The 13643-nt window shown below is 34.6% G+C and overlaps 1 protein-coding gene across 1 annotated transcript; it reads right to left on the bottom strand.

Moving 5' to 3' along the window:
* Positions 1 to 3104: 3104 nt before the first annotated feature.
* On the bottom strand, positions 3105 to 12260 carry LOC126964553 (uncharacterized). The gene is made up of 5 exons (XM_050807748.1): positions 12002 to 12260; positions 10879 to 11643; positions 10025 to 10109; positions 8384 to 8490; positions 3105 to 3348 (listed from the first exon to the last, which is right to left on the bottom strand). The coding sequence occupies exons 2-5, from the start codon at positions 11565 to 11567 to the stop codon at positions 3282 to 3284; spliced, it is 948 nt and encodes a 315-aa protein (XP_050663705.1). The 5' UTR covers positions 11568 to 11643; positions 12002 to 12260; the 3' UTR covers positions 3105 to 3281.
* Positions 12261 to 13643: the final 1383 nt, after the last annotated feature.

A 13643-nucleotide genomic window follows, 5' to 3' on the forward strand; every position in this document is an offset into this window, starting at 1 on the left:
GTTCGAGCGCTCTTCCACTGAGCCAACGTTCAAAGACGTAGATTTATAAATCCTGATATTATGTCTTTGTTCAACTCTCTGACTGATTGGATTGAGTTGCATATGTATAAGACGCTGGCAGTGAAAATAATCAACCTTGACGTAAAAAGAAGGTAGATCGATATCTTCAAAAACTACCATCAAGTTTCTAATGACATTTGAAACAATAGTTCCCGTTCTTGGTTCTCATAATCATCGTGCCTTCTGTTCTCAATAGTCTTATATAATTTTTAAGTACAATTTTTAACGCTATCGAGCCGCCCTCGTTTCGCATCAGAAATAAAAATAGTCTACTATATGTATCAAATTACTTGTATAGACGGTTTTTTTGTACCTTGGGTTAGTACATTTATCGAAGTAATGTCAAAATTTTCTTTTAATTCGACCCAATACTCCGAAAATACCAGAGGAATCACAGGAGCGCTACCAGCCTTTTGAGTATGTGTAAGAAAACTTTTTTGAAGGTATGTCCACACGCACACAACCAGTATGAGTTGTAATTGGTAAGATGGTTCCTTGGAAATCGCACTGTACAGTGTAGAAGTACACAAATCCAGTAGTGAAATAATTCCTAAGTTATCCCTAATCCCATATCTGCATGCCGTCTTAATAGGTTATATAGGTACCTACAAGGCAAGCCTGATACTCGTGTCCATCAAACCAGAGATGAGAACAGTAGGCAGGTGGTCGGACCTGCTCTTACAAAGCGCTAGAATGTACCATGAGAGAGAATGCAGTTTCTTCTCAATGACTTTGCCTTTGATGATTGGGATACGCGGGATTGGAAATCTCAAAACCTAGTACCTACACTGGGAATGATATTAAGATTAGGTATTATAAAATAGTAGTGATATGTTATATCTTGGTGGGTAACACACAATATTCAAGTATAACTAAAAGTACCTACTCTGTGCACTCAATAATAGTATGTGAGACAAGGGTGGAACTGGAATGTAGGTTATTGCAAACGAGCTGTCACTTACAATCCCGAACCGAAAGTGAGGGTTTTTATTTTTAACTAGCTGACCCGACAGACGTTGTTCTGTATATAATAAATAAAATAATGTTTTATATGAATTTGTCAATAATATATCATAACATCAAAAATTACTTCGTAAAATATGCACCCTACTGTCGTAATGAAATTGTTTTACAGCAGAACTGTCAAACCGTGCGTCAATAACTTCTCTCATAGAAATTATGTACGGACACATCAAAGGAAACCAAATTTGTTGTTTTTATTTAATTTAGCAGCATTTTCCTATTTATTCACCTTTTAAACCTTCTCTGGACTTCCACAAATAATTCAATACCAAAATTAGCCAAATCGGTCCAGCCGTTCTCGAGTTTTAGCGAGACTAACGAACAGCAATTGATTTTTATATATATAGATGTTATGAGTTTCCAATAACCACAGATAACGCATGAGTTGAATGCAGATTTCAAGAATGCGATAGTGCTGAAACCTATTTGGGTAGGTACTATTTAGTAGGTATAATTGATGACCATAATGCTATAAGTTTACCATTTGAATTAGATCTCAAATTTTGGTTCCGCCTTTCTTGAACCCACAATATGTCTACTTTTTTCGCCATTTCTCGTGCTTGCGATTAATATCAAATTATTTTTTTGCAACCTGAAACAACTTCTTATCAAACTGAAACTGTCCTTTGGTTTTCAAGCGTTACCTACTGTAGGTATTATGGTCACTTTAAGAGGTAAAGTTGCTCTAAACGCCATGATAATTTGGAGTCCTGAGGATGCCTCGTGTAGAGGCGAAACACGTGTCGAATTGTTTAAAGACAAATATTGGCGGAATTAACACTAAAGAAAACTCAAATCATTTGTATAATTTGGAGTCCCTAAAACAATCCGTACGATTAGCAGTGAAGAATTTTCCCATGGAAAGAGTGCGTGGTTCTTTTGATAACTGGCCTCAACGTTTAAAGGATTGTATTGCACCCAATGGAGACCACTTCGAATAAGCTTTTTATGTTTTAAATTGTTTTATATACATGTATTAAATTAACACACTGTAAAAGTTAAATGTTCTTTGCAATAGAAAAAACTTTTTTTCTTTGTTCCAGTATTTATGGCAAGGCTAGGTATTTATATACCTTACTTTACCTCAGTACTTATGTACTTACCCAGATTTTGTCGCAGGTGACAATATTATAAAGTAAATGACTGTCCTCCATTTTATTTTTTTCTCAGGTCTGAGAATTACATTTTCGAATGGGCGGTAGTTATTGACTTTGAATAAGTGATATCATATAAGAACTATTTTGAATAAAAATATTTCAATTTTAATATCTCTTTACGGCACGCAGTTGTGCGTAAACATGCAAAATCTTTCGCTCATATCAAGACCTTAGACTGTGCTTACATGTTTTATTATCAATTTCAGACATTTACACAGGTGATTATGTCCACGTCTGACTTCACTCTACCAGGAATGCACAGAGTTACAACATGTTGCTTGGTCACCAAATGCCAAATTTAGTCTCTGGCAAAATTCTTGTCGACTAAAGCCACAGCCAAAATCATATAAATTGATGGCGCGAATATTTCGCGACATGTCGCCACACAGTTTTAAAAAGATCACACAAACTAAAATGTAATCTACTCTCGGGGTATTCCATTTTCAAATACTGTGTTGATTTGTAAATAATTGTATTACAAATGGCCATCAATAAATTGCTGGCGCGAATATTTCCATCAGTTAAATTCATTGCCATGTCGCCACACAGTTTTAAAAAGATCACACAAACTAAAATATAATCTACTCTCGGGGTATTCCATTTTCAAATACTGTATTGATTTGTAAATATTTGTGTTACAAATGGCCACCAAAGAGGATGTTAGTAATACGTAATAAGAGTCAACTGTCGTAATTTTAAATTTAGTTGACTTACAGTTTAATTACAGTGTGGCGATTGCCGATCAAGTATAATCCGGATAAGTTTGAAAGTAAACAGTTGCTTATAAGTTATAACCTACAAATTCTATGATACACCCCGCGCTTGTATCATAGCGATATCCCTCCAATTAAAAGTACAGAGAAATTTCTATTTATTAAAACAAATAATTTTATTGTAATAAACACATGGGTGCACACGAATATTTAACAATTTTATACATTCTGGGGTATCTTTTTCCTGGCGTATTCCTTATATTATTCTCATTATAAACAATATCCAGACAATAGTTTGTAATATTATGCAGTCTCTTCTTCATTCTTATTATGTCATTGTAACATCAGAGTTTTCATTCACAGCTTTCCTTTTTTTCTTCTTTTTAGGAAGCAATCTGAAAAATAAATATATATTGTTTTTAAATCAAAATATCAAAGCTTAGATAATTTATACGGCTAGATAGAATGTGAAAGCTGTGACCACGTAATAAAAATAGCGGGTAACAGTTAACCTCTATTTTCCGCAAATGCACGAACACTAAAACAAAGTGACTGATGTGTCGCGAGTGTAAGACGTAACTAGAATTAATAAAACTGGCCGGTGGTCATGCGCTTCTATCAGTAAGAATATGCATTTCTTATTTGTTATTGTGACTCAACTATATAAAATTTAATAACAGGAACAAGTAAGTACATATGAATTTGTATATTGAATGCCTAGGTCCTAAACTTGCGGTTCCATATTAAGATTTTTATGAAATTGCTTTTGGCTTTACAATAACAGATTTATAATAAAAATATTATTGTATTTCAGGCCATTTCGTCTCATTGTAAGTGTATAACAGACTGGTTAGCGATCCTACCTACTAAGCTAGAGGTCCCGGGTTCAAATCCCGGTAGGTGTAAGCATTTATATGATGAATATAGATGTTTGTTTCCGAGTCATGGATGTTTAAATGTATTTATGTATGTTTAAATGGATATATGTATGTTTAAGTAAGTACAGTCGAACCTGGATAAGCGAGAGTTCAGGGGAGCATAATTTCATTCTCGCTTATAAGCGAGAGTTCAAGGAAGCTATAGAGTTTTCTCACTAACCCGAGTTTCTCGCTAATGCAGGTATAAAGGTAGCGTTTCTCTCTTATAGAGGTACGCAGCAATAACAAGTCACATTCGACATATAAGTACTTTATAAGAGTAGGTATTAAGATGCTTACGAAAACAAAACAAAAATTCATGCACTACATATATAAATTTATATTTAGAACTTATTTACACTTAAAAAAAATCCGTAAATTTCGTTCTGTTTTTGTATTTTGTATGTGTTTCTCTAACTCATAAATTTTGTCGAATATTGCTTGATCAACAACCGCCGCGTATTCAAAGTACTGATGGACCGTCTCCAACGCATTTAAAGCTAGCTTCATTGGAATGATCTTTATTTCTGTTTCCGGAATCTGTGTCTCGTCTTCACTGTCATTTCTAGCAATACAGGTGTTCACACATTTCTTAACGATATCGTCGTCAGTTAGTTCTCCAGCGGTAGTTACGCCGTCGTCAATTTGAACAAAATCGTCGAAGCTCGGCATTAACAAATTGGATTCGTGAGACACAAGCTTAGTCCATTCCTCGTTGCTAGGTCCAACTTCAACATCATTTTCCTTTGGCAAGTCTTGCTCATCTGTACTTTTCAAAAACCCAGCTTTCTTGAAGCAGTTTTTAACAGTAACGTCACTGACTAAGTACCATGCTTTTCTAGCAAATTTCATAGCTAGAAGTACGTTAATGTCAGGGCTACTGTTTTCTTCCACACTCGTAAGAATATGTTTAACGACTTCTCTGCGATAAAAGCGTTTGAAAGTATGAATGATGCCTTGATCTAATGGTTGAAGTCTACTAGTGGTGTTAGCAGGTAAAAACATTACTTTTACGTTTGCAAGTGTTGGTAAGTCCGTATGGGCAGCACAGTTGTCAATGAATAGCAGAATTTTTTTACGATTTATCTTCATTTGTTTGTCAACTTTTTTCCCGTTCACCACACCACCAAGGCCTCCGACATTGTTCAGTACTTGGTGGAGAAGACAAGGTTCCGGTTGGGGGTCGAAAAGTTGGTGACGCGTCACGCAGTAGACTTCAACTCTTTTGTTGTTCGCGTCCCGACAGAACATATATCAACCTTCCTGGACGTGCAGCTGTGGCCGAAGGGAGTCGTGTTCCGCAAGTATCGCGGACGTCGCCGACCGCCGGAAGCTACCGAACCCGCGCCTCACATCGCCGCGAAAATGTGACGTAGATCTAAGTTATATATCATATGTATGTTAGACTATAAGGTATTTATTTTATGGGCCATGTAGCCTGAAATAAAGGAATTATTATTGTATATTATTATTATTTTCAACCAATCTTTAAATAATATCTTGGTCATCCAAGCTGTTGTATTATTGGCATAATCAACGGGTAGAGTCTTGACACCTTTAAAACATCTAGGTCGTTTTGATTTCCCGATGATGAGAAGTGGGAGTTTGTCCGTACCACTCATGTTTACACACTGGAGAAGTGTAAGGCGTTCCTTGCTTTGTTTTCCTCCATGGCATTTTTCGCCTTTAAACGTAAATGTTCTATCCGGAAGGCACTTGAAAAACAAAGCCGTTTCATCCGCGTTGTAAATATCGTCTGGTTCATACCCTTCTAAAAGATTTGGCAGATCTTTAGTCCAGTGACACACACCTTGGTCCACAGATTTACTTTCCCCAGCTGCTTTTTTAAAAGCAATATCATGGCGCCTTTTAAAACTCTCTAACCAGCCGTTGCTAGCAGAAAAGTTCTGGATTCCCAGTTTTGTAGCAAACTCTTTTGATTTTTCTTTCAACAAAAGTCCATCTAAGGGAATGTTCTTGTCAAGAGTTTGTTTTATCCATTCCAAAAGGCACTTTTCAATATTAGGAAATTCAGAAACTCTAGCCCTCTTAATATTTCCACGTCCATCAGAGCACTCAGACTTTATAGAGTCTTTTGATTTTATAATTTTATAATAGGTGGATTCTGGTAAATTAAAGTCCATCTGAATTTCATTTCTCGACTTTCCAGATTCAAACTCATTCACTATTTTAAGTTTATCACTTAATGACAGTACTGTAATTTTCCGTTTTGGCATGATGCAGAACACAACTTTCCTTCACAATCGATTAACTATGTATAACTGAGTAAGTCCCAAGGTACACAGGCACACGTGTCCATTCGAAAAGAATGCGAGAAAACAATACAAAAACAATGGTAGAAAGTTCCACGAAAGTTAAGAATGAGTCATAAAATAGCAGATAATAAATTTGTTTTGTCATTTGTTACTGTACGTGTGTATCTTTTATGTATGTACATATTTTTATTGTAGCTATAGGTAGTTCCTCCTAAATAATATAAAGCAATAAAGCTCGACTGTCGCTTATAGAGTTATAGATAAGCAGCAGTCTCACTTACGGAGGTCCAAGAGGGAAAAACGACTCTCTTACAGAGGTTTCTGTTTCTCGCTAATAGAGGTTTTGGGAGCTTAAAATGACGGGTCCTGGCTATTACTCTCACTTATAGAGTTTTCTCACTTATCCAGTTCTCGCTTATCCAGGTTAGACTGTATATTGTATTAAATATATCATTGTCTTGTAACCCATAACACAGGCTATATATACTTAACTTGGGGCAAGATTAATTATTTGTGTAAAAAGTGTGTCAATATTATTATTATTATTATAACAATTAAAAGTAAAATAAAAAAAAGTAGAAAAAAAATCACTATACAGGGGTGTGGTGTCCAATATATAAAAATTTATAATATTTACTACAAAAAGTCCTTTTATGTGATGTAATATTTTTTCTCTTTTTTCTATCAAATTCAAATATTTTTATTCAAAATAGGATGTAACATCACTTATTGAAATTCAAAAACTACCACCCATTCCAAAATTAATGCCTCAGTCCTGAAAACGGGCGCAACTAACTCAGCGATCTTTTTTTTTTCATCGAAAAAAATATGTTTACAAAGTAATATTATACAATTAAACTTATTATTTAATAGACTGAGTGAGGTCACTCCATTCCCAATCTGTGCTATCATTAAGAAAGTCATTTATGTAATAGTAACCTTTACCACACAATCGTTTTTTAACTATTCTTTTGAATAACGTGATACTTTTGTTTTGAACATTTTCTGGGATCTTGTTGTAAAAGCATATACATACATACATAAAATCACGCCTCTTTCCCGTAGGGGTAGGCAGAGACCACTTCTTTCCACTTGCTACGATCCTTACATACTTGTTTAGCTTCGTCCACTTTCATTATTCCTTTCATACATGCTCTCCGGTTTAGGGTACTCTTGACCTGGCCTTTTTTTCAAGACGTCCCTGAATTTGATCTTAAAACGTCCGCCTAGGTCTACCCCTTCCAACACTTTCATTCACACTGGCCTTATACACTTTCTTCGTCAATCGTTCTTCATTCATTCTCTCGACATGTCCAAACCATCTCATCATACATAGCCCCACAAAATACTTACTAACTCGACTTAGCCGAGTAGTGGGCATTATAAGTATATGTCTGTTCCTTCCTGGTGTTAACATTATGGTTATTACAGTTTCTAGTAAATTCACTTATGTGCCTATGAACATACATTACATTATCAAGAATATATTGAGAAGCAACAGTCAAGATGTTAATTTCTTTGAATTTTGCCCTCAATGATTCTTTAGGACCTACCTAGGTTATAAATAGCGCGAATAGCCCTCTTCTGCAGCCTATCAACCTATGATAATGATGATTTTTAGATTGGTGATTTCTATAACTAAATATTGAATCGCTTAAAATTTAAATTAAGATTGACCTAATGAAAAATACATTCATTATTGCTTGACAAAATTTTATGACATTATGGAATGAGGCAATTGGGATATTCACCTGATGATAATTATTGATACACCCTTCCCGCTTTGCAGTGCCTCTCAGGATTCTTGAAAAGACCCATAAATTCTGAGTGGCACTACAACTATGCTGGTCGCTTTGATACATAAGATGTTAAGCCTCATTTGCCCAATAATTTCACTAGCTATGGCACCCTTCAAACCGAAACACAATAATGCTTACACATTAGTGTTTCACGGCAGAAATAGGCGACGCTGTGAACCTAAAATCTAGCCGGCATCCTGTGTAAAGGAGCCTCCCAATGGTGAATGATTCTAAGTAACCGTAAAAAGTAAAAAAATTTAGGTCTGATATTGAAGATTACAATTTTTTCTCAATGGATGTGTTTGTTATGTTAATAACTGTGTATCAAATCAAAGATGATAGCCACAAGTTCCCGGCATGATATTAATGTAACACCGGCTATGTTATTGTCAATTAAATTTTTTTAAATTACTCCAAGATGTAACATTATATACTTGCCCTTTATTCTTGTCCAAGTCTGCATTTGCCTTCCTTTTTATCCTCAGTTTGTGTTGCTCCACACTTATTAAATTACCCTCAAATAAAGAATTATTTTCCTTCAAGGCCTGAAAGACATTAAGAGAGTTGTATACCACTCAATAGAAATGCCACAGACTTACTATATACTACCATATAGACAAACAAAGTGTGGGAGGTAACATCTCTAATAGAGATACAGCAAGATAGGAAGGAAAGTGAATCTATTGTTACTGTAACCGATTTTGATTAGCAAGTCGTAAACAGTCAGCCACATAAAGCATTTATAGCTCTTAGTATTTTGAATATTAAACTACTAACTAACACACATATTGACAAATCAAAACTGGTCACACAATCATCAAACATTGCTAGCAGAAGCAATTTTTATGTCATTATGTAGTGAATTTTAATGAAGTTGGAGAACTAAAAATGTTATCATAATATAACTTTTTAGAATTGGTTTATGGAGCACTATTGACTGTACAAATTTAATTTTATATATCCCCATATTTACTAAGATTCAATGATTTTGTTGTGGCCAAGTCGCATTTGAAAACAAAACTATTAGTTTGACTCAGTTGTAAAAAGGAGGGTAGATCATTTTATCTGCAAACAACTATTTTTATTCTATTCTATTATTCTAGTAAGTCCTTTTATTCTGAGTTAGAGTCTCTGTCTGTAGATGTCTCTTAACTCAGTGTGCCACTTGGCTAAGACCTCCTCTAGCTCTTTCCATTGGAGTCATGGGTCACTCTTCTCCAGTTCGGGCCCACTGTGAGTTTGAGTACATCCTCACATCAAACAACTATGCTACCTTATAACTTCAGCTACCAAGAAATATTGGAGAAACTCAAAAACATTATTGAATCGTGATAGACATCTCACAAAATACTATTATTAGTAATAAACAAACAGCCAGTAAACGATTGCACCCACCCATGCTCCATAAGTATCAATCACATGGATTAATAAGAACCTTACACATATTAAATTTAAAAACAAAATTTATGAACGATGCGGGGCTCGATCTCGCGTCCTCTCGCGTTATTGAACTGAGCCAACCATTCGAGGGATGTAAAGTTCATAAGTCTTGATAATATGTCTTTGTTCAACTATCAGGTTGTGGCTTCCTTTACAGGATCTTTATAGTATGAGATCTGTAGCTGGAGCCAAGTGACAAAACAAGATGAAAAATGTAAATTAAACATTATAATAAGTTGCCTAGGGAACTGAAAAACTTACATATGAACAAAGACTTATAAAGCTGGAACTCGGCAACCTTAAAAGCAGGCAAGAAAGAGGTGATCTAATTGAAACCTACAATATCCTAAATAATTTTTATACTGTCCCAAATTTTAAGAGCATGCTTCCAAGAAAGAGCAATCCTAGACTAAGGAGACATGATATGAAGCAACAATATCAATTGGCATCGTCAAATCCATTAAAACATGTTCTGAACAGAGTTTGTGAACATTGTTCATATATGGAATGAATTGATTATAAATCAGTTCAAGAATAAACTGGATAATCATTTGGAAAATTCAAAGCACTTCCGCAAATGATATAGACACTACAGCAAAAGCTGCTTAGTCTATAATAAATAATAATAATAGAAAATACCTCGGTAGATGCTTCTGTGGAGTCAAAGAATACAGTTGCCCTAAACTTTTGATTAGGGAAGTCAGCTACATTCATGTCTGCAATACTGAAAACATAATTAAATTTTTAGTGTTAGATATTATGTTCTTTATAAATATGGTTATTAATTTTTTCCTTTTGTAATTATAATTTTGAAATGCTCATTCAAGAATTATCAATATATTCCACCTTCGCACAACACCCCACAAGTTAGGATATCATCCTCACCATCTGGATGTGTGGTGGTCATCCACAGTGAGGTTTTCAAGGAGCTTTCTTCCATGTACTACAAAGCTGTGGAATGAACTTCCTTGTGCGGTGTTTCCGGGACAATACAACATGGGTACCTTCAAAAAAAGCGTGTACACCTTCCTTAAAGGCTGGCAACGCTCCTGTGATTCCTCTGGTGTTGCAAGAGATTGTGGGCAGCGGTGATCACTTAACAACAGGTGACCCATACGCTTGTTTGTCCTCCTATTCCATAAAAAAAATTACAGTTTTAACCTTTCCATTCTGTTCCGGGAAACTCTGATTGGCACAATCTTGCGCTTGTTCAGGTTTCTGTCAATGCATATTATTTTACGTGTAGCAATAGATTGCTTAGAATTAGGATGATTTAAGTGAATGTATCAGAAAGCTATCGAGCTATAAGACCATGCAAAATATGTTTCATGCCATCTTATAAAGAAAATAAAGGTCACAACTTGGTGAGGGAGTTCGGCACTTTCAGTTAAGGTGTATCTAAAAAATCTACTACCCTGGGACACCGCTGATTTGGAAAGGTTAAAATGTAAATCATAATATCCATATAATTAGGGATTATAACAATAACACACCTGACCCATTTCACCTCTCCATACTTTGAAAAATGTTTAACCAACGCTTGATTGTAGTTTAGTATAAGAGATGCTGGCAAATTCTTTACAACTACTGCTGCTCGCTTATCTAATTCTTTAAGCTTAGTTGGCTTTTTCTTATGAGATTTACTGTCATTGCTTGCCTGGTTAATTAAATATGCCTTATTTAGTTTCATAACAGTGTCTCTATAACTTGAAGTATTATTATTAGAATTAGTTAGCTCATTCGTAACTTCTAAATCAGATTGTTTCTTCTCTTTTTTGATTACACTCAGATTTTTATCTTCATAGGGCTGTGCAATGGCAGATTTCATGCCAGTCCTGGACTTTATTTTTCTCTCCACATGTTCAGATTTCTGTATTTTCATGTCAGGCTGACGGAAACCTACAGAAACCTTATCTTTACTTGTGTCATTCTTCATTTTGCTGGTTTGTTTTAAAACATGTTTAGTTTTCTCGACTAAGTGATTATAGTCTAGTGTTGTTGGTGGCTGCTTCTTTATTTTCTTTAATGTTACTTTTTCTTTGCTGAGGTCTTTGTTCTTATCTTCCTCAATCGTTTTTCGTATATTTTTTTTATTCAATAAGATTTTTTGTTGCTTCTTAGGAGCTGCACTATTAAAAAGACCAATATCCATAGTTTCTATTTTTTTTGTTTTTCTCGTCATGCAGTACAAGGCAGATTTTTTGGAACAATGATTACTTCTGAATTTTTAGAAATTCTACATCATTTTCTAGCTAAAACTACAAGACTTACTTAATTTATGAGGGTTGCATTGAATTATTGGTATTTGGTTCAATTTTATTGGTATGAATTATGGCTATTGATATTAAAGGGTTTTAAGGTTATGTTTGAAATTTAGTTGTCTTCGCCAAAAATTTTTAATAATTCAACTTAACTTTTGACATGCCGTCTTTCTGAAATTATTTCTTGTTTTTGCCATCGCATGGATTCATTTCATTTCAGTATAATTTTTATTAGGAAAATCAGAATGCTGTATGTATATTGTATGCACAAATATGGAATCAGAATTCAAAACATGTAAAATCAAAAATGTAAAATAAAATGGTACTTAAAAATATTGTAAATTTAATTTTTAACCTTTGTAATCTGTTGTCTGTTGACTTGAATTTTTTTCATGATGATGGATGCTAGTAGTTGAAATAAGAAAATGCTATAATTTTAAATAAATGCATAAGGTTTCCGTATTTAGCTAGTCAGGAGTTATAACTTATAATAAATAAACTCATATCACATATTATAGCAATTTTTTAGAAAAATATGCTAAATATTGGTTTCATAGTGTTGTGCAGTCGCAATGTTGCTATCGATACGATGAACATCGTAGTATACAGTAAATATGACTGCTTCAAATCAAAAAGATTATATTACCTAATAAAACCACCAATTTTTATTTTCGTGAAATTCTGACAGCTATAAAAAAAATTGCCATGCCCTCCTTATGGAATATTGTGTAGGGAAAACAATTTATTTTCTATCGATATCGATTTGTATAGCTTTACGGTGGATGATTAATTTAAAGATGTCTGGATAAAGGATATATACAAAAAAATTGAAAGCCTCCAAAACATTCTCGGCTTAACTCATAGCATTTTGTTTTCGAATTCCTTATCCCGAATTATACGGCGCTGAATAAAAGTTATTATGAATTCGAAAACATTTTTTTTTGTCTTTCAACTGCAGTTTTAGCCGGTGGGCGGTGAGTAACAGCTAGTTTCCTTATTTCTTTAATTCTCATTTTTTTATTTAGCTATATTATGTCGGTACTATAATGGCAAGCACAACCTTACTGGGATAAAAATGGCTGCATATGGATTTGAATTGAAGTTGGTTGCCGCATTTCGTCTCTTTCTATCGCACTACATGGTGTATTTGATGAAAGAGTGCCACTGCTTAGAAAATGATATAGGCTTATATTATTGACCCGAGGTTTGAGCTGTGAACTTGTATAGTGTGAACCACAGATCACTCACACACTACACTATATATGTATACTAGTCGGAGAGTGTGAACTATGAAGACTGAAGAGCTATTAGAGGATAAAACTGTAATCGTAGCCAGAAAATATATTATTTACTCTAACGTGGCTTTAAGGCCTAGCACGCATTGTGGATATTTTTCTCAACAAGCACGCGCTGCGGTAAAAATTTCGCGCGATTTTAATCATTCTCATTAGAGTAATGATTATATTTATTGTTCGGTTTGTATTCATTTATCAGCCAAAATGATGTATTCACAGATCACTATATACAAGCTGGAGATAGGACAGCACATGTGTAAATGTTGACGGTTAGTTCCGAGGAATTTGCAAAGCGATACTTGTTGCAAGAAGCAATGGGATCGTCTCATTTTAAAAATGTCGATAACGATAGCATAGTGGTGTCCCATGCAAAACCAGGCCTGTCCACTCTTCGTGTAGGTATCCAAATGGTTAGGACGTGCGGTGGCCAGTATGGACTTCAACCTTACTTCACCAGTCCGACCGATCTTAGTCGAAGAATGGAGAAACTTAAAAAAGCAAGTATGTTAAGGGTCATTACGATCCATATTAAAAAATTTAAGCTTTCTAAAGATTCTGAAACAATTTAATTTAAAGTGATTATTATTATAATGAAATTACCATTCATGATAGCTACTTATTTCCTATATACTAAGTAGTTTTTATTTTGTCGTGGTCTTCCAAAACATACATTACTATCTGCAACTAATGTAGGTTTGACAA

The sequence above is a fragment of the Leptidea sinapis genome, chromosome 5 (assembly GCF_905404315.1).
Source record: "Leptidea sinapis chromosome 5, ilLepSina1.1, whole genome shotgun sequence".
NCBI classification, from domain to species: Eukaryota; Metazoa; Arthropoda; class Insecta; order Lepidoptera; family Pieridae; genus Leptidea; species Leptidea sinapis.